The sequence below is a fragment of the Parambassis ranga genome, chromosome 10 (assembly GCF_900634625.1).
Source record: "Parambassis ranga chromosome 10, fParRan2.1, whole genome shotgun sequence".
Taxonomy (NCBI): Eukaryota; Metazoa; Chordata; class Actinopteri; family Ambassidae; genus Parambassis; species Parambassis ranga.
Window position 1 is genome coordinate 16,521,506 of NC_041031.1, and position 22,831 is coordinate 16,544,336.

The 22,831-nt window shown below is 40.9% G+C and overlaps 1 protein-coding gene across 6 annotated transcripts in view; it reads left to right on the plus strand.

The window, feature by feature from the left end:
• Positions 1-22,831, plus strand: part of enox2 (ecto-NOX disulfide-thiol exchanger 2) — a 137,998-nt gene that overhangs the window by 100,209 nt on the left and 14,958 nt on the right. For all 6 annotated transcript variants that reach the window (XM_028416779.1, XM_028416780.1, XM_028416782.1 and 3 more), the window contains 5 exons: positions 5,095-5,250; positions 13,436-13,642; positions 16,524-16,757; positions 17,993-18,205; positions 21,156-21,262. In XM_028416779.1, the coding sequence (XP_028272580.1) occupies positions 5,095-5,250; positions 13,436-13,642; positions 16,524-16,757; positions 17,993-18,205; positions 21,156-21,262 (917 nt within the window). The remainder of the gene's footprint in view (positions 1-5,094; positions 5,251-13,435; positions 13,643-16,523; positions 16,758-17,992; positions 18,206-21,155; positions 21,263-22,831) is intronic.

Below are 22,831 nucleotides of genomic sequence, written 5' to 3' on the forward strand. Positions count from 1 at the left end.
TTGGACTGAAAGCCGTGTCCCTTTCTGCTGACTGCTCAGGAGCTGCGCTGGGCTGATGCCAGAGGTTTTTGGCTGCATGTAGGCAGACAGAGTGGAGAGGCAAACACTTCCTTGCCTCCGAATACACAGCGTGTCTTTGGGGGAGGAAAAAATAGAGCAATAGCTATAGGGTTACTGTGTTGGAACTTTACTTTTTTGACTGTTCTAACTTGTCTACTGGAGATATGTTTGCCTGTTGTGGGGTTTATATTGTTAAAAACTAGATTTGTTGTGGAGATTTGAGTATGGAGGTGTCGGGTAAAGGCGATGAATTTCCAAAGGCAACATGAGGGTGCAGATTCTTATTTAGATGTAATGAAATTTGGCGATGAAATAACTTCCATAAACAGGAAAGAGTTTTTTTTTCGCTGCATCCTGCAGGTTACAGCTTCAGTGAAATGTTGCTGCGAAAGAAATTAAGTCAGTGATGTTCATATGAAAATGTGACTTTGGCAAAGATTGAGAGAGGCAGCCTCTGGTAGGGTTCCAGGTGGCATGGCTAGCTCGCCTCATTAGAGAATATTATCCAGCATGCCTCACGGCAACCGTCTGTGTTTCCCCCCGCTCCATCCAACACCCCCATCCTCCGCTGACAGCTCGGAGGGACATTTACCCTGGAAATCAGAGAGAGCAGAAAGGGGATATAGAAAGGAGGATGACATTAATAGTCAGGAGCTTCACACTATCAGAAGTCTGTCCTGATTGACGGGCAGCTCCAAATGTAATTACTTTGAACAAACTTCTGAATGAGTAGTAGTGGTGATGATGTGTGCATGTGCACTCATACATATTACTGTACATAACACGAGCAGGGGGATGTTTGCCAACATAAGAGAGAGTGGAGACTAAAGCTCTCAGACAGGCATGGTAAACAGCCTCAGACAGATGTGCGGCCACGTGTGGGTGGACCCCGACCCAGGTTTCTTTTTGTTGTTCTTCTTCAAGAGGACTCTCTACTGTGTAAATCCTTCTCTGGGATGCCTATTGAGTCAAAGAGATGTATTCTTCTTCTCCGTGAGCACACAGCATGTTACCAGTAGTACATGCTATAGAGTGGCTGAGCTGAGCTGTTTAATAGGCATCATTTATAAAGAAACTCTGACTATCCTTTCATGCCAAGTTTACATTAATAACACTTCATATTCATAACATGTGATTTTAACTTATTTTTCCCAGTTATTGAATACTAGTATATTAACAGTGTGACTCAAGTGATTAATCATAGTGTTAGCGTGATTAGTGTTTGTGAAAAATGTCAGCTGATTGAACATGAACAAGGCATTTATAATAAAACACAACCAGACACAGAGGTCTGAAATCAGTTACCAAAAAATATACACACTTGAATTACATTATGAAGATAGACCAGTATTTGGTAAAAATAATATGTTACTAATAGCTACACATTGCTGCAAACAAATTATCAATTGAAGTAAACAGCATATTACACTTTACCGTAATACAAAGGGTTACTGAAAATAACATATAGTCCAATGACAATAAAGCCTTTGTTGACATATTAGGTCATAGATCAAGTCAAGAAGAGAAATGTATTGATTTACTATTATGTTGGAATCACAGCCCTGCATCCCTGCGGTCTGAACACACTCGGTTTATTTTTATGTCAGAGTACATCTTACACTGAATTTAAGCTACTGAAGTGAGATATTTTGGTAGTTTACCATTTTAAGACAATACAGATTATGGAGAGAGCTGCTTTGTTCTTCTAGCTGCAGTGAAACACTCAGACTCAGGAGTGTTTGTGATGTTACATGTTTCACTGTAGGGATGGGAAAGGCTTCTTTCTGAGGGTGTGAAGGACAGCGGTTCTGTGTCACTCCAGCCTTTGATTCCGTTCTGGCTTTAGATTAAAACGTCTTTATCTCTGTGACATGCTCACCTACTCATCCCTTTGGCGTTATGATTTGTGGTTAGTGAATGGGGCTGCCTGACTTGTTTGTCCCTTTTATATCCATTACAGTGCAGCTCTGGGTTTTGTGGCAGCAGCTGCTTATTAACCTTATTCTACCTTTACACAGTCGGCTGGAAATGTGATTTCAGATTGATTTTTAAATCTTATTGATCTCCTGTAGTGCTGCTGTTGGATTTAGCCCTGGCTTTATTGAATGTTTTTTTTGTTTTGTTTTTTTCCCCATGTGAAGGAAAACAAATGTAGAAAGGCAACAGATGACCCGGGTCACATCAACCCAATGACATCGCTCATTATCCCTTACAGACAAGATAAATACAGTCATTTTAACCATTTTGAAAAAAAGATCATCATAAAAACAACAATAAATGTTTTTGCCTATAGGTGGTTCCATCAACATTTGTCATTGCTTTTCTGTACCTGACACGTTGGCAGGTGTACACTGCTCCCTCTTGTGGAGAATAGACTACCTGTTCGATTTGCTTTTGTCACCTTCTAAATATCTTCAAACCTCAAAGTACTGTATAATCCAAAAGGAAATGGATGCATATATTTCTATTTATATTTCATGCAGGTAATGTAGGCTTATGTCCTTAAAAACACAAAGACTGCTGAAAATCTATTTTTATTTCTGTAACCATGGATTCATAACTGTCGTCTGAAAAAAGAAGAGAAAGAAAGAAAATTGGCTCTGTCACTGCACAGTGCTTTTGGAGTCAAGATGGCTGCTCACCTCTGTTTAAAAAGCTGTCAGGTCTTTACAGAAATTCAGTGACATAAACACTTTACATTGGACTCTAATCTACAAGGATGGTTGGCCTACATTTACCATCCCCAACAATGGTAATCAGCAGAGACAGAGGTGGTAATGTGACTGATGGAAAAACAGCAATCCTAAGAGCAGATGTGTGCAGAAAACAACCTGGTCATCTGCGTCCACTTACAGCACACACATTATAATGAGTCGCACTGATGTCGTTATTGAAACATGTCCTCAAGCTGTGGTGTTGAGAACAGAGATGAGGGAAGTCTGTTGTAGCGGGAAATCCTGGGTAAGAAGTAAATAATCTCTTTCATTATATACAGCTCTGCTACATGCTTGCTTCAGGTGTCAGGCTTTTAATACACGCACACACACACGCACACACACAGGCACTGTGGTGGGAATGTGAGCGGCACAGAAGTGAAATTGCGCCCTGATGTAACCAGATCGTTTCCTCCATATGAGCTGGAATCTAGTTTTCTTTGCCTCGATATATATGAATTCATATGAATCCATATTTTAGAACAGTAGAGCACCAGTTTGTCAGTATTTCCAAAATATTTTTGCAATAATATCCCCACAGCACTGCACAACAGTTGGTTTTGTTTAAACTGTGTTTTGTTTGCTGTACAAAACACTCATCCTCCCTCCTGTTCTTCATCACCAATTTCCTGGCAACTAGTCTGCTTATCAGCTGTGTCCTGTCATACCTAGTTAAAGACTGAGAGTGAGGCTAATATCAGACATATAGTTTCTATGGCTTCGTTCCTCGTGGTGCTCTCTGTTTTTTTGTTTTTTTCTCTGCCTGTTTCTCTTCCTTCATTTTGTCCTCCAGCCATTTTTTTCATATTTATTACCCCCTCCTGCTGCTCCAGGGACCTATTCTGAGTCTCTGACAATGTGCATATTTCTTTATTCTCCTTCACTTAGTGTCATTTAATTCATCCATTTTCTCTGTAAGAGGGAATCACTTTAGAGGGAATGTATCTCCATCCATCTGCTTTCAGTTAATGCTGTGTGCTGAAGAACAGTAAATATTATCCTTTCTTCAGTGGATTTATCGCCAGCAGTGCAGCAGTGCCCGTTCAAAATATGCCTTTGTGGAAGGTGCTGATTATAACATGCAGCTTTACTTGAGAACCAAATAACTTCTCGCTCAGCTCTGTGTATCCTGACATGAGATATTTATCCTGACCCAACCTCAGACTGACAATTGACTCCAGTGACCCGCAGGAACAAACTGTCAGCTTTTAATGTCAATGTGCAGGCCCAGTTTAATGCTTAACAATGCAACCGAGAGGTGAGCAAGTACGACTCTTTGCTCCATAGTATGTGCAGCATCACTGCAAAGCAGATGCATGTCCTCCAGATGTGCCCATTAAAAAGTACAGCAGACTGTCTGCCATGTTTACAACTCCATCAGATCTAAAATGCGCCTACAGCTAACACACAGCCTGATGACATAGCAACAAAACAGGGGAATGGAACTCCTAACAAGTTCACACTTGACAATGCTCTTCCTGGCATCAAGTGTAGAGGTAATCAAATGAACGGATGTCGAGAAAAGCCCAGACCAGACACACAAACACGATCATTGACTGAAGATCAAATTGTACTGGAACCCACATGATGTTTGTTCCAAGCATTTGAAGCTTAAATTTTTAATTGTGACTGATAATGTACATTAGTGAAACATGTTTTTTCAGGCAAAAGGGATAAATAAAAAGAAATAATATTGACACATGTAGTATATAGTAGTATTACACTTCTAGTGAAGAATTTGTTTTTGTAAGACGTTGCAGACACACACACAATGCATAAGCACTACACTTCCTGTGGCATAATCGTCTCCAAACTCTCTGCCGGTGATGTTGATTTCACATAATGGCAGGCAGCAACATTTCCATATCAAAAACTGTCACACTGGGACACGTGTGCACATGTGGTTGACTATAGATGCCTGTGTGATGCTTGTTTGTGTTTTATTTAGAAATAATAGCAATCAATACCGTAAATAAAAGACTTTGTTATGTAGAATTTAAAGTTATCTGCATCATCTATAAGGTCATCATTCAAACAGCAGGGGCGGCAGAGAAGGAGTGACTCAGTAAAAACTTGTTAAAATATGCATGTTGTTTACAGGATGATTTATTCATGAATGGCTGTGTATTCCATTATGTGTAGGATGCCTTTGTGTCACGGGTGTTGACAGAGGGATCACTCAGTGAATAAGCTCACAGTGTGAAATGCAACTTAAAAGATTTAGTATGAGTGGAAGTGACACGTGGCCAGAGGGTAAGCTGCTTTCTGTTTCTGTGTGTAGGTGTGTTTCGGCTCATTCATATTTCTTTCCTGCCTCCAGATTTTGACCCCAACCTTGGCATGATGGCTGGAATTACCCCCATGAACCCCATGATGCCGGGGCTCGGTATGGTGCCTGCTCCGCTCTCACAGGACATACCTGTTGTCAAGGAGATCATCCACTGCAAGAGCTGCACCCTGTTCCCGCCCAACCCCAGTAAGTCATAATATTATGCTAATACTTCACCGGCTTGCCGCTGCTTCAAAAGACATGGAATACATCCTTTTCTCTTATATTATTTAGGCTCGGGAAACAGCAGCTTGACAAAAAAAAAACTTTCAAACACTTTTTTGAAAGACATGACGTTATTTCCATTATTGATTAATCTGCCAGATATTTTTCTGATTGAATGATTAATAAGTTGGACTATAAATTGTGAGAGGAAATCATATCATAGAAAAGCTGGAGATGTTCACTTTAAGAAGCTGCAGCTCACTCTTACTTGCTGGATGCAGGAGAAAAGATTAAACTGACAAAATGAGTTATTGCAGACATCAGCATGTGTATTTGTTTGGGTGATTGATCTTTGTAAAAAGATGTAAGATTACATTTTTTTTTGGTTGATGTCACGCTTTGGACTTTATTGAAATTTAGTTTTGACTTGAAATTCTAGTATTGAAAATATTGATCTGCAGTATTGACCTGATGTACCAGATGGTGATGTTTGTTGTTGTTGTTGTACGCACACAACCACCATCTGGCTAGTCTTACTGGTTAACTGTTTAGAAAAGAGCCAACATTTTCACAATAAATAAATAAATGCTTGGCAGGTGATTGGATGGACCATCTGTCTATTACCATCTATCATGTTCTAACTGTAACTAATCCCATTGCTTCATAAAACACACCTATAGCTCCCAGGAGTTCCCAGTCAGTGATTGGTGTGTGTATAACTGTCCTTGGTGCCACAGGCATGCGGCTAGCAGCCTGCCAAGTGTTGGTTGATCTTATAATCTTATGCCTCTCTTGGGGATCCAGCTGTCTTATGATGTAGCAACCAAGCTGCAACCTCTAGGGCAAAAAAAAAATATCAAACCAACATGGAGGTGTCAAAAACTGCTATTCCTCGCATGGCCTCTAGGGGCTGGCTGCCAAAGCAAGACAATTCCCATAGACCTTAGGCTATGGGCTAATAAACAGTGGAAAGCAGCCATGTTACAACAGTCACTTAAACCCATCTCCAACTGTATGTTTCCATTTGAATGCTTCTTTACATTTACCCCTTTCTTCCCAGCCATCAACCTGATACCCCATGAGCCTTTGTATAATCAGCCTGCAGGTGTGATCCTCAGTCTGCTGTTTATATTTATCTCACCACCACCCTCCAGTTATCCTGAGTTAGGAGCACAGTAGTAGGGGGTCCTTTGATTGATCTCACCTTTTCACATTTGCCTGCTGAAGGAAAGTTTCCGCCTGGAGATTTTTGTTGTTTTTTTTTTTTTTTTTCAAATAAGTGTTACATGTCATCTTCAAGGTGAACTGAAACACACACTTCTCAACACAGCAGCAGCATTTGGGAATTTACAATCGTTTTACAAAACAAAACACACAAATACTTTTCAACTCTATACCTGTGAAGCTGATATAGAATATCCTTGCATGTCTGCAGTGTGTGTTGTGGCTCAGTGTTTATTATTGAACAATATGATGCAAGGAGAAAAGCTGATTAAAAGTTTCACTTCACCTCAGAACATATTTCTGGTTCCCAGGAGGGAAGAATGAATTGAACTGGGTTCTCTTTTCAAGAGCAACAAACCCTGAGGCTGAATGAGGAATCAGCTTGTCAACAACTTTCCAGCCTGTCACAATCACTCTCTAACACTAATGCAACTTTTTCCTGTGTTGTATTAATATGCCATGGCATGCCTGCATTATTTGAAAATACTTATCCCAATGCTTTGCTAGTCATGTGTGGTGCATGGACACAATGCTTATTCCTTCTTTTCCTCTCTGACCCACCTATTCTTCACTCACTTCTGGATCTTCATCTCAACTTCTGATCTTTTTTTTTTTTTTTGCCTGTCACCTGTTTCGGTGTCACAAAAAGCACTTCATCTTTAAGTCAGGTATTTTGAATAAGCAGACATCTGAGGAAGAATGTCTAGACTTTATGCTTCTCATGAAAGTTAAGTAACTGTGGAGTCCGGTGGTTAATGCCCCAAGAAATACCACCTCATCATGTGTGACCATTGGTGTTGTGTTGTTGCTTCTTGATGTGGTTCTCAAGTATTGCTCTAGGGTAAAAACAAACAAACCAGAAGTTTAGCTTTTCTTTTCAGGAGTTGAGATTTGTGGGGTCAAAACTTGGACAAATCTTCAAGCTATGACCTCGTGATGTCCTGTGGGGGCAGTCACAGGCATGTTTTCTACTGTGGAAATAGTAACTGGTAGTTTTGGTCCCTTTTATGCACACATTGTCCCCACAAACATGGCAAAAACTCCTAATGCTGCCTCCTACTTCCTCACTTCCTCCTCAGTCTACTCTTCCTATAGAGAGTCGACCTGATCTTGTGCTAGATAGTGACTGGCAGACAGTTCAATCAACTGCCAAGTGTTCTTTTCAAAGCGCTGGGCCTTACCAAACAGTTTATAAGATCCCAGATGGATGTAGGAAACCATCTGACACATTACAAGTTCAGGGGTCTCAGTCCCCTTCCAAACAAACTCTGTTGTGGTTCATCCGAAATATGAACCAAACCAAAAACAGGTTATAGTTGGGCAGGTTTACTCACAACAAAATACAAAGGCTGTGACCAAATTCATCTGCCTTTTTTGATATCCAAAAATCTAGCTGGACGCTAGCAGAAAAGGTTGCAGAGCAAGCTAAGGCACACACACGTTATCCACAATACCTGCAATTACTGTCAGAATCTCTCCATTTTAATAAGGCAAAATTAAAAATGATGAAAATAATGAAAACCCACAGGTGAGCCTGAAGCTAAAATGTCATAATTTGAAAGCCTGGGTTCATCCTTTGTCCAAATCCAGTCAGGGCTTAGAGTAGAGCTGCTGTTTCTTTGCATTCAAAGGATCAGACATCTTCTGTGGATGCCTATAAGTGAGGGTATTCAATGCACGTTCAACTTAAGTACATACCCAGAAAGTACTATGTGGAATTATGTATCCCACCTAGAGTGAATATGCCTCAGGAAGCCCCTCAAGGAGCTGGAAGAAACACTGGTGTTATATGGTAATGTGAAGACCAGCCAATGTAAACCTGGACCTGTGATAGAACGTGAACAGAGGGGTAGAATCTCTAATGAATCTTTCATGTCTGTATATAGTGGAACCATGCTATAGAGTCATTTAATAAAAAGTAAACTAGAGTACTGAGCAGAAAAGTTTCGTTCTTCGGCATATTATCTTTTTAACATCTGTCTCTCTACAGCTGTTGTCTCCCAGGACGGGACTGACAGGCGGTGAGATGTTGGAGGCGAATCATTATTTTCTTGCTGTCAGAAGTGCTTTTAGTTGCAGAATAGTGATTTTTGACACAACAAACAGTCAGATTGTACTTCAACGCTAACCCCCATATAACGCTTAATGTAAATGGCATGTGAACCTGACCTGACGGTCGCAGATTGCTGCACAGTGTGAGGAACGGCGGGGAACGAGCGCTAATGTTTGCTGCACTTATAAGCTTTTAGCAAATATCACAGGGAAAGCATCAGCGTCTAGGCAACAAGGTTTCATATGGTGTCCATCACAAGTAGTCATTACCCTCTCGCTGCACACACTCAACCCGACACTGTGTGCAGCATCGTCTCTCCCTGACCTTTTAGCTAAGCACACAACAGCCCCTCCAGCCCCCCCTCGGCTCTCCTGATCTCTCTTGTATCTCCTCAGTGTGCATAACCTCACCATCACCACGCATCCTCGTCAAGCTCTCTCTTGGCCGTATTCTTTTCCCTTTTTCTGCAGTCAGACCCTCCCCATTTAGCCCTGACCACTCGTTCACCTCTCTACTGCCACTTCTGCATACTCGACTATAGCTGCCAGAGATGAAGCAATGAAGAACCGAGATTTCCCCCCCCCCTCAATTACTGGCTCAACAATTGGATACTGTGTTGCCCGTTACACCCTATTGTTACAAAAAAAATGTCTTTGACACACATGAAGCATAATTCTCTGTTACATATGCACATGTATTGTGTACACACCCACTTCAGCTTTAACAAAAAAGAAGTCGGCCAATGAAAAATGGGCAAATAAGGAGAAATGATTCTCACATATGAAGGTCCCTGTGTGTTAGATCCAGACAATAGAGCCTATTTCTCCATGTCATAAATCTTCACGTAACCAAGTTACTGCTTATTGTTTGTCCATGTGTGACGTGAATGAACTAAACATGTTTACTTGGCTGTGTGTAAATGCAGTTTATCTTGCGAGGACTGCAGCCTCCTCCCTGTGGCGTCCCTTCGGACCCTGGGAAGGTGTTTAAACCAGTCAGGGTGATGGATGGTGATGACCTGTGTGAGTGTAGCAGACCAGTGGGTGGCCACAGCAGGCCTGTTGGGACGGGGCTGGACTGAGAATCAGCTGTTTGCTTTTATAGCAGCCGCTGTGTTCGGCCAGGATAACGTTTCAGAATCGAGAGCTTGCTAATTATAACACAACATTTAAAATGTAAACCCATATTTACATTTTTTTTGTTACTTTATATTATTTTGCCTTATAAGTGCATTGTGGGTCAGCTTCCTATTTATCTACAGTCGCTTATTTCCCAGCGTAGCTAATCATCTTACAGACTTCGTTCCAATGAATTGTTCTTATTGTCTGTTCCAAAGGTTCGATCTGAGTTGGGAAAGAAAGCTTTTCAATTTGCGGCCCCCTCTGCTTGGAATCTTTTGCAAAATGTTTTAAAATTGAAGGAACTGCCCTCTGTAGATTCTTTTAAAAAGATTTTAAACGACAAGGAAGTTGAAACATTGAGTTGTAACTGCTTTACCCGATCAATCGGCATTTTAAATTTGCTAGCCTCTGTTTTATGTGCTTTATTTATATAATTCCTGTATTTTTTCATATTTCATAATCTGTAAGCTTTATATTGATGTTTTATCTGACTGTGTTGGCTTCTAAATTTTAATTGACGCTTGACATGTTTTATATTTGGCTGCTGCCTATCTTGGCCAGGACACTCTTGTAAAAGAGATTTTTAATCTCAGTGAGTCTCTCTCCTGGTAAAATAAAAATAAATAAAATATTTGACTCCAGTATGTGCAAATAAGTTGACTAAATAATATATTATAATGCAGTTATCTGTATCTTAATACTGTATGTTTACGCCTGTTTATTCATTTTACATTTTAATGCTATGAACATCTGCCCTCTCCTCCTCTCTATCCTTTTATTGTTTCTACACTATGACAAAAACATCTTTTTAAAGCTGTGGCAGCAGCCTTTGCATACTTCAGTTTCCACTGCATATACTGCCTCTTTATCCTCTCCCTGCCTTTCTTAGCCTTAAGTTCACCTGCGTGTTATATTTACATAAAATCTGATCACTTGAACTGCAAATAAATGATGAATTCATGTATTTTTTTTAAACTGGAAATCATGAATAGTTCATCTGGATCTTGTTTCTTTGTGCATTAAAATGCACTGTTGTGATAAACAGCGCGATGATCTCACTCCTAAACATTATTAGCCACTAACAAATCATTTAAGCCCCAAAGTTTCCACAGCAGCAGAAAACTTTTTTCTTTTTTTTTTCTTTTAATTGAAGTTACAGGGTGCATTAGGTATTGCTCTGCAGCACCTGTTCTCCTTTCTCTGTCCTCGCTGCTCTATCAGACGCTCATGGAGCGAAAAGGTCAGTTAATTTGGAACTCTTTGTTGCATCTGCCAACAAAGCTTTTTCTTGCCATCGTGAGCTTTTTTCTGCACCACCTCCCAATTTTTCTGTCCATCTCAACTCAAAACTAGTTTAATCCTTCCAACTTGGAGGTCAAGGAACGAAAAGGGAAGAGGACGGCGCAGGCTTGGGCTCGGGGACAGAAAGTTTGGTGCTGCATACAAAGAATGATAACTTCTGACAGCAGGCGGATTATGAGCTGATAAATCTCTTTTTAGCCAAAAGAAAAATCTCACTGATGGTTGTTTTTACAGCTTGATTTCATTATTCTTACTTTTGTTAATTCCGTTGTGTTGTTCTAGGATAAATACATGAGATGTTGTGTCAAAGACCAGAACTTTGGCACAACATTAAACTCTCTTGAAGCCCTTCTTGTTTCTGCTTTTTAATCATGTATTTCTAACGCTGCATAACCTGCTCACTGTCAAGGTCCTCCTCAGTTGAGCTCATTTTTTAAGTGTTGTAGAATGAGATCAGCCACCCTGCTGAGAAGTTTCTCTCAGCTGTTACCCTGATTCATTCCCTCGGTGCTCAGATCTTGTGCAACATTTGAGGTTTGGACTGAAGACAAGAGGCGTAAATTCAAACCTTTGTTTAAAGTTTAGCTCTCTGTTCACAACAGTCGATCAGGCAGCCACCCCTTTTTTGTCTTCAGGGTAATTAGTTTTGCATCAGTGGAATTAAAATAAACAACTTAAAAGCTAAACAGAGACACCGGGGGAATTGATAGATGGAGTTGGAACGTATTCTAATCTCCTCCTACCCTGTTGTTGTTACATGTCGTGACCTCTACAGCAGCAGCAGTATAATGTCATCCTGGATGAATGCATGAAAAGTGACTTCATCCGTTGAAGTTACCAGTTAGCTTTTCAACGTCGTGCAAAAAACAAAGAGCAGACCCGCATATGCATGTAACTACAACTCATCTCCTTCTTTCTCAGGCTATGACTTTATCAATCATCCCTGCACATGGCTTACAATCAATCAGGAAAGATTTTTTTTTTTGCTGAATATGTATTTCGGCTCGTGCAAACTTTCACATTGCGCAGCCTCTAAATAATTGAACCTGGAGACAAGTTATGAAAGTAAATGTAGAGAAGGGGGAACTGGCAACTCTTTCTGTAACATCTGTTATATGGACTGCTGTTCAATATCAATGACTACACTCCTCTCTTTGTTTAACTGTGAGAAAATGTGATGCAAACTCCTCTGTTTTTTTTTTTTTATTATTATTCTTATGATTACACTTGAGCAAGAACCTCAAGATATCTAACTCACTCCATTAGGCCCACTGCCTCTCAGGTATCCAACCAAGCTCAGGCTCATGTTGGATGGAGGATGGAGTGTTGCGTCAGTATCAGTGATTCGCACATCTTTTTCTAGCAGACATCCAGAAACATAGCATCCTCAGCGTTCCACTGATTAGCTAGTTCACTCCTCATAGACCCCGCTAATCACATTCATCATGGATGAGAAGCTTGATCTATTGGAGATTAGATCAGTCAACACTCATCTGTGTTGAATAAGTGATTTCTGCAGTGCAAGGGACCTTCCACATGAGAGGATTTGCAATCACTTTGTGGCCAAAAGGATTTCATTTTCATGCATGGAACGGTTTGATATTAACATTTATCTAACAAAAAACGATCTGAGCATATTGCTCCAAGTTATCATTATTCATGCAGGAAGCTTTTATCATTTTTTTTAGGTTGTAAGTACGATGTTTTAAATATAACTTAATTGAATTTTGCAGCATCAACTTCCAACAGATTGCACTTTATTGGTGGCAGTAGTCTTTGATCTTTGTATATATTCTTCTTTAAATGATGTAGTGACCTGGTTTTTATTATTATCACTTTGAATGTTAAGGGACTAATTTGTTATTTATGATGATGATTGTTCTGTTTCTTTCATAGAGCAGTGCCACTGTTTCTCACATTTTTATGACGGATCCTTTTATTGCACATAATAAATCTGGTTCTGTTTGTAGGAGGACTTTCATTTCTATTATATTTTCAACTTTTATGTATATTTGATCTATAGACACTGAGCAGAAATACATTTTCTGGTCTGAAATGATGTATTTTTTTGTATCGGAGCTACAAAATGTTTCCATTCAGACAGTGTTGTTGCATTGTGGATAACCTTGTCTAGCCTGTACATACAGGCATACACATTTCTCCACGAGTACAAAAGAAAGGCAGAAAAATCAGACTCTGTTCTCTTGTCTGCCAAAAGGTGTAATAAAAATTCTTTCTGTTGGACATCTTGATTTCTGCTTCTCAAAGAGCATAATTCATACTCAAAATTGAATTTCTGTTTTCTGGGACAGCTAAATAATTTCTTGAGCTTTGTGTGTTTCCGCTGCAGTGTGCCTACACAAATTCAAAAAACATTTCATTATTCAGGTTCCCAGCCCTTTTTTCTTTATGTGTACAGCCATGAACATTCAACAATGTTCTCCTTTGTGTCGCCTCCTCCGAACAGACCTCCCACCTCCAGCCACCAGAGACCGCCCTCCGGGGTGTAAGACGGTGTTTGTGGGCGGACTGCCGGAGAATGCCACAGAGCCAATCATCATGGAGGTGTTCGGACAGTGCGGCGATATCACCGCCATACGCAAAAGCAAGAAGAACTTCTGCCATATCAGATTTGTTGAGGAGTTCACCGTGGACAAGGCTCTCTTCCTGTCGGGTAAGCCATCATACCTGTAGTAATAGAGTGATCACTGATATAATACATCAGTGAATTTCTGTCAGTTTAAGTGTCACTGGCTGCAGAGGAAACCACTCAAACTTCCCATTTATATTTTCCATTGCAAAATGTAAGTCACAGTTGGAGCACTTCAAGGCTGAGATGGCCATAAAAATCCACAAAATCCTGTCAGATCTTTTTTTTTATATGTCATGGTAGGTATGACGCATCAAAATTGAGACATATGCACTAACTGTGATGAAAAAGTCTTTTATCTGTAGCTCTGTCTAAATTTTGGATGAACTCAGCATCAGTGTTGCCCAATTTTGTTTCACCACCGTAGCGTTTTTAATTCACCAGAGCTCTGATTTGATTTCTTTCCACAGAGTAGCAAACGAGGCCGAGGTTCATCATACAGTAGGTGTTGTATTATTTAGAGCCAGCTGCCATGCTAAACACAAAACACGATTGCTCAAAAACAAAGTTGAAATAATTTGACAGGGGGTCATATCACAGACAAACATTAAATTATTAAGTATGCTCCCATGTTTCTATGTTAAAAATCTCTGAAAAAGTACATTTTTAAATGATGTTGAAATTTGGAACACTACCAGTTAAAGTTCTACTCTTTGTATTTCGCAATATACCACAAAATTTCTCTGCTAGTGCTCCTGTAGCATAACCAGCATGACCACAGCTAAAGAATTGGAGCAGCCATTACAACAACGATGACTCAGGCTACAGCATCTAGGAATATAGAGGCCACTATTTTTCTCAGTTACAAGACAGTAATCCATTTCTTGAGTACAGCAAATCCAACATTTACACAGTCTACTCCAATATATCACAAATTCCTATCTGTCCAAGAGCAGTAAGGCAGAAATGGCGTCCCTCATACTAGTGAAGCATTTTTAGGTTGGTTGGTTGTCATAATAAGAAGATACATCGCTGTCATGTCTCTCAGATAACTTAACAAACATTAACTTTGTATATAACTGTAGACAAAGTTTCTGTAACGTCACCTGTAGGTTAACAAAGATCTGCAGCGTTACAGTCTACCTAAACTCCAAATACAGGCAAACGGGTTGGAATTGAGTCAGGCGGGCAGTTGCTGTGAGTCTGTACTTACCTGTCACTCAAAGCAGTCACTGCCATTATTACGCATAATTTTAAGTCCTCGTATCAATACAACGAGTACAGTACAGTTATCACAAACTGCAGTTTTTAACTCCTCCACATGGGCTTCATTTTCAGCCTCAGAGGTTGCCACTTGGTTCACATGTAGGCTTGTGTCAGCAGCGTTTGTGTCCTATGCTACATGTCTCTGCAAAACATGTAGCACAGGAAGACATTTTAAATCTCTCTATGCAAACTGAAGGCCATATATCCCTGCTATTGAAAAAGCCCACTTTACCCTAGTAGCCAATTCAGAAGTATTCACTGCATTAATGTGTGTTCATTCGTGTGTTTGTGAGTGTGTGAATGAGTGAAGGACTTCGAATGAGAGACCTTTTGATTTCCTCTGCCTCTCTGAGCAGCGGGAATGGACGTCCATATATTAGAGTAATGACAGAGCTGTGTCGTTTCCCAATAAATAACACACACACACACACACACACAGTGCAAACAACAGCTCCATGCTATGACACATACCCAGCCTAACGACAGCATATGAAGACCTCGTATGAAATATTGAAGCAGTGGTAGATTGGGAGCCTGAAGCAAAGAAAGAGCAGACTGAAGTAGAAACCCCTGAACTTGGGCTCATTTCTTTTCCTGTTTGTGCCGGCATCCATCCCCCCCCCCCCCCCCAAAAAAAAAAAAAAAACCCTTCCTCGTTCCTTTGATGAGAGTGTGCTGTGCTCCTCAGTGAATCACGCTGTGCATTATTACTGTGTCCAGCTAAGACCCACACACTCACACATTTGTGGACACACACTCTGATAATTTTGTCCAATTAAATAGCAGAATTGGTGTGATTTCACTCCAATCCACAACCAGCCATTAGTGTAAATTGAGTAAGGAGGAGAGAGTGGGGATAAGAGCTACGCAGTGAGGAGAAGAGGGGGTAATGAGGGATATTGTGGTTTTTGAGCGCCACTAGAGAAGTAATTGGCCTCCCAGAGTCTCTGCCGTGTATTGACAAAAGGGGCGCAGTCCTTTTGCATGCCACAAAACCCTACAGCTACATCATATCCTCTAAAACATCCACCAAGAAATGATGATAAGGTCAAGAGAGAGGTGAATAGACAGGTAGAGCCTAATAAAATGCTTGTTTAGCTTGTTTTTTTGAAGTGAAATAGAAACAGCAGTAGGTGGCTCAAAACGACACAAACCGTGTGCACCTTTTCAGCCTCCTGCCTCTTTTTCATCAGGCTTGTTCACTTCAATCAAATTCATGCCTTCGGGCATGTTTTTCATCTGCATTTAAATAAAGCATAGTGTCTCTAATTCATTTATCCTGGTTGTGTCTGTTTTGCTGTCTGTAGGATTTATCATATATATTTGCCAAATCACAGATGAATTAGCATAGTTTAATAAGAAGCTGACATGAATAGGAAGTGCAGAGTTGACAGCTGTCCAAAATCAGAAGCGTTCAGGCGTTGCGTTGCCGCTGTGGTCTGAGGTGGGAACTACGTAAGCGTGACTTTCTCAGTCAGAATCTGACTGTGGATCTTTGTCACATGTCACCCTCCTCTCTTCTTTCTGTCCTTTCTTTCCCCTGCTATTGTCGTCACCTGTGAAATGTTCAATAATAAGATTTAGTCGAAGCTTTTAAGCATAGGAGTTCGGCGTCTGATGGAGGTGGGAGGAATAGTCTTCTGTAGCCTTCAGAGTTCGCTCCAGGTTTATGAAGTTTGTGCCTTTTTTTAATTTGCAGGTTATCGAATTCGTTTGGGTTCCAGCACAGACAAAAAAGACACAGGTCGACTCCACGTGGACTTCGCCCAGGCCAGAGATGACCTCTACGAGTGGGAGTGTCGCCAACGCATGTTGGCCAGAGAGGAACGTCACAGGCGGAAGATGGAAGAGGATCGGCTGCGGCCGCCATCCCCTCCTCCTATCGTCCATTACTCTGAGCATGAGTGCAGTCAGCTGGGAGACAAGATCAAAGGTAGACATGGATGCTGCTAACCTTTGAAGTATCTACACGGAAATACAATTACACAAACAGAGCTTGGAAAAAGAGTGAAAAAAGTGTCTTCTTTTATCTCACTGCTGCTGAGAAAACACAACTTAGATCTCATGGCCCCATCTTTATTCCTGCAAACTCAGAATTTGAGAATTAAGGGGAAGGAGTTAAGTATATGTGTGCTAACAGGAGATACCTGGTGCAGGCCAGAGCACCTCAGAAACAGTCCTCCGTAACTCTGATGTTCTAACAATCTCAGTGAATTTGTTTTCACAAGACAAATGCTGTTAAACACAGTATATCAGTTTACTCTGCCTCAGCACATGCTCCTCTCTTATCTCTTATGCACCCTCTGCTCTGCTCATCCTTTCCGTTTTCTGTCTTCAGCTCTTCTTTCTGCTCCTTCTCGGCTTTCTGACGAGTTTTTGGCTGAATAAACATGTTTCACTAATGAGCAATGACACTTCCAGGTCTCAGTCACAGTTGCCTGATAACAAAATGGCTGTGACTTTCTGCCTCTCCACCATCTGTGAGTGTCTTTTTCAGCTCTCCCCTCCTCAGCCTCGGCGAAAAGAACTCCTAACACTGTTCTGTATTAGCCAAGGATTTGTTTCTGAAAACACACATCCTGGCTATTTGCTGTAAATTTAAGTTATTTCTCGGTCTTTACCTGAAGAGGGGTTAAAAAGGATATTTGGCTGTTTTCTGTTCTCCAAACCCAATCCCTTCTTTTTACCTAGATTACAGATTAACAGCTTTCAAGTTCCCATGTGGCAATTCATTTTTACATTCAGCAGCACAGCTGGTTTTTTTTTTTTTTTTTTTTTTTTTTTGTTCTTTGTCACTTGGTGCCTTTACTTTTTAATGTTACCCATGAGGTAATAAATTAATGATTACACAGAAAGTTTTAAGGTAATAAAAAGTGCACTACTTTCATCCAGAGATGGAACAATTAGATGATGTTCTCCATTGACAACCAAACGGCTCCCAAAGGAACGTGTATTTTGATCTGGTCAGATTCATTAGACTTGGCACCTTTTAACTGCTGTTTTTCCAAGTCCGGCTCATTCCCCTGTTTACATAATGGTTTTTGTAATCCTTCTGTCTTGTTATCATCCTTGTTTAGCATCACATCTCACCAGGCCTGTGCAGAAACAATGTATTTTCACTTTCCTGTGTGGAGCCTGACTCTTTTATTTCTCCCACCTCTTGTCCAGACGACGGCAAGTTTCCTGAAGCAGTGCGTGTACTTTTCACCTGGCTGGAGAGAGGAGAAGTCAACCGCAGGAATGCCAACAACTTCTACTCCATGATCCAGTCGTCCAACAGCCACATCCGCCGGCTGATGAGCGAGAAAAGTCAGCATGAGAAGGAGATGGAAGAGGCCAAAGACAAGTTCAAGACCGCTCTGGCTGGCATCCTGGCTCAATGTGAGTCTTACTAATCACACCAAACACCACAGATTCAGATGTGTAAAGACGTATGTACACTGCAAATAGTCATTTGATTTGGCCAAAGAGGATGAGATAAGGTCTAATTTATCTTATGTTTACAACAACAGTAGTGTTTGTGCAAAGGAGATGAGTCAAAGTTCAGACACAGCACACTACATAAACACTAACTGAGAGCTAGGCAGAAACAAAATCCAAATCAAGACTGTTGCACCTGGAGAACAGTAAGTATGCTTGTTAATTGTTCTTGTTTTTACATGATGCACAATATTGTGAATTCTTACTTACACACTGTAGACATAAAGTAGATGAGTTTATATGCATCATAGGAGCCATCTGTCTCTTGCTTGGAAGCTGCCTTTAAAAGGTGAGTGATTTTTCTCTACCAGTGCTGATGGCCTTCATCTGCTGATTATCCCTTTCAAGATCCAAAATAAAATAAAACTAAAAAAAAAATATTGGTATTTTTGTTGGCGGTCATGAGCGAAGAGAAGACTGGAGTGGAATATTATTAAGGTAGCCTTCAGGTGAAAGCAGTAGGCCCGTCACAACACATTTAATGCAGGAGTTCCGCGGAGGCCAAACATGTACAGTAAATTCACACTCGCCTCGTATAAATTGATAAAAAGCCAAAAGCAAAAATCCCTTACTACTTTTAAAGCACACACATTTGACAGCTTCAGCTCTGTAGCTGCTAGTCTACACCGCAGCCTGCGGCACTTTGACTGAACATATTCCTTCACATGCATGTTAAATAGAATGTAAACATCCCAGAAGACACTCTTCAGTTGTTGATTCATGTTTATTGGGAAAATAGTGCAGACAGAAAGTGTGTGTGTGTGTGTGTGTGTGTGTGTGTGTGTGTGTGTGTGTGTGTGTGTGTGTGTGTGTGTGTGAGGGAGGGACGGAAACCTGCTGTCCTTGTGTTAGCCATCTTTAATTATTTCTAGCCCATACAAACACATTCCTATTCATGACTCTGTCTTCAGTTTTGGTGCTCAGACCTTTTGCAGTTTTCTCTCTGTCATAACACATACAGGAGTGTGTGATACATTATTTCACCTCAACGGTTCAAAACATTTGCACCTAATCTTTAGTGGTGTGCATGTAGTTTGTATTTAATGTACTCAGGTTTGGAGATATGGGCTCCTGAATCCTGCTGCTTCCTCACTACAGCAGAGGAGCAGAGAATTTAATTTGTGAAGCTCAAAGCATTAAGAAAAAAAAATAAACATTTGAAAGACTCTTCCAGAACCAGTGTCCCTTTTCAAAAGATAATTCACAGACCTCACTGTGAAGAGTTTTTTTATTTGAAGTATTTTCTGCCATATTGGAAACAAGAACATTTTCTCACACACACTGTATATATATAATATTGCATTTAAGCTCACTGGCCTGAATGTCTGTCTGCATCCGTGCCTCTCCTCTTTCCCTTCGACATCGATCTGTTCCATCAAATTACAGGGTGCTGGGAAGATATATTGATTCTTCAACTGTTCTGTCTCTCACCAGTCTGCAAACACGTGCATACACACGCTTATCTGGTGGCCTTATTGACTCCCATGTGTGTACATTAGAACCTGTGAGGTGCATAGACCACCCATGACCGCCCATGTGACAACAGATACATGTGGGTAACTGATAGAGTGTCGGATGATACACTGCACAGAATGCATACACCCAGGAGTCATTGACTGAAAGCAGCTCACCGAGGTCAGGCCAGGCTTAAGTTTCCACAGTGTGGCAGTCTTTGTAGTCACAGCCACACTGAAGGTTTAAGTGTTGAGGCATGAAGCATACCGCTGTTCCTCTTTTCAAGGAAAAGCAGCATCTGCACAGGAAAAGTAAATCAGGAGCAGTGTATTACTTTAACAAGGTGGTGTCCTTGGGCAAGGTTCTTAAGAACCCACTTCTGTAGTAGGAGCTGCACAGTGGTCATTGGTGGCAGTGGGTTATTTTTGGCAGCTGGCAGTTGCTGTGCAAAATTCTCCTCATTAAACAAAAAGTCTGTATCCCTGCTAGTAAGTCTCAGAGCCTGTACACGCTCATGCCATGTTCACATCATATGAAAATCACAGTAATCCTCTTTTAAATATGAAGGGGTTGTAATTATGACCAGGAAGGTTGAGTTGTAAAAACCTGGGCTTATATGAAAGGGCCAGTGTAGATGTGTCACACCAGCCAGAACCCTGTTAACAGCAACATGTGTTTTTTAGGGTTCAATTTGAATAAAAACTGCACTTTTATCCCAAACTCTGAAGTAAAACATTACTTTTTTTAAGTGTGTTGCAGCTGTTATTCCAGGTTTTGTGGGCTTTATTTGAAAACAGGAAGTTAACAGTTGTGTTCAAAGGGATGATGCTGGTCCTGATTTTATTTTGAAGCTATTATCAGCCAAATAATATTGTTTACTCCTGAAGCTTTCTGAGGTGAGTGAGGCTTTGGGTGCTGTGAGTCTTTGTCATTGTGATTGTGATTAACAGGTCACATGTTTACCAGGCAGACAGTGTTCAGCAGGAACACTGAAATCTGTGTCAAAATTATTCACAAGCTAAAATGACACACACAATTATGACACCAATAATTCAGGTGAGAGGAGAGTCAGGTTAACATGCCAAGTTACATGCCTGCCACTCCATATTGAGGCATTTATGCTTTGGAATCGATTGACCGACCGATCATAAGATGATGCACTGGCATCAGCTGGTAAGTACACACGTGCATGTACGGTACATACATGTAAACACACACACACGCACACAGAGTTCTTTACATCCCTAGTTGACTCCACTTTCTCACTCCTCTGCTCCTTCCCAACTGCCCTCTGTCTTTCTCTCTTTCTCTCCCTCTCTCTCTCTCTCTCTTTTCTCTCTCTCTCCCCCTCTCTGTCTCTGGATGGTCTCTGGTCCTTCCCTGCATCCCGCCACAGTTGAACAGATTGTGTCTGTATTCCAAGCCGCTTCCAAACAAAAGGCATGGGACCATTTCTCCAAAGCTCAGCGCAAGAACCTGGACATGTGGCGCAAACAAGCAGAGGTTAGTACACTTTGATTTCAGTCTGACTCCCTTTCTGTTCTACACCTGTGTGGTTGTAAAGTTCTTTATTTTCTATTGGTAGTTAGAATGTCTTCATTAGAGCTACATTATGATACTGAGAGGGAAACAAGAGATGATGATAATGAAGAAATAAGGGGGAAGAATCCTTGTTATAGTAAGTACTCTGGATGAAACCAGGTGCCTGCTCACTCCAGCTAGTGTGAGATCCAGACACAGACTGAGGTCCGAACCCTTGCCCACTTCCTCCTCCTCTTCCTCCTCTTCCTCCTCCTCCTAATTCCCCTCCCTTCACCCCCACCCTGGTGAAGAGGTACAAGCTGCTAGGTGAGTTTGTTTCCATCTCTAAGGGTGTCCAGGACTCAGGTAAAACTGTACAAGCTCATCTCTTGCAACAATTAACCTTTTTTCCCTTTTTTTGTTGGGTGAATAATTTCGAGACCTAAAAGCTTGGTCATTTTCAGATCTAACAGCAATTTTTGTCATCCACTGTCTGGCTCACCATTTCTCTCTCTCTGCCAAATGGAACATTAATTGGTGTGATGATGATGAGGATGGGGATGATGGGTTGAGTATAATGGAGGGTCTGGAGTGTGTTGCAGTCCTTGGGGTCTAATGGAGCATATACGTATGATCATGTCTGATTGGTAAGTTTCTTTGAACTTCTGAAAGAAAAAAAAAGTGAATTAAGGTGATGGTGTCGAATTAAGACATGCACACAAAATGGCAGAAGCAGCTGTCACCTTGTACAAAAGCTTCTCTGTAAAGGTAGGTGTTGCAAAGAAAACTGCTCGGATCTTCTGCAGAATAATAAAAAAAATAGTCAGATAAATAAACTAAGACCTTACCCCTCCTTAACTGCAATGGATAGAACTTATGTTTAGGATAGCTTCTGTGAAGGTCTCTTTGCACACAGTTGATGAGTAAGTCGGAATCCGGATGATGCATGTTCATATGCAAATGCATGACTGCTTGTGTGACGTCAGCATTATTCTCTTTGAGGGTCTCTCAGGGATGCACCCACTTGAGAATCACTCTCTTGTACACACTCACACACACCCTGTGTCTAACCTATTATGCGGATGAAAGAGTATTTATATCAGACCTTGGGGATTTTATGCATTCTTCCTCAGGCTTCCTTTATGTAGTTGCGGCATACCGCATGCACCAGAGACTACAGTGTGACTGTGAATGAGAAGTGAAAGAGACCACCATAGGTGGACGCTGCTGAATAGGCTCTGATTCAGTCCTATAAAATAAAGGTGCTGGTTCAAACAGACTTTGTAGTTCTTCCTCTTGGAGCTATTTTACATCTAATAATAGCGATGAGAATAGACAGTACTGCCTTCCATTGAAACACCATACAAGCTCCAATCTTTGATTCTTATGCTTTAGAACAGTTTTTGAGTAATAGAGAATCAGACACACACGCACACTCACACACTCCTGGCAGCAGTAGGCCCTAGTTTAAAAACATCTTGGAACATAGATTAACTATGTAAAGCAATCAAATGACTACATGTTTCTCAAAGGGGTCGTTTGGACTGGTGG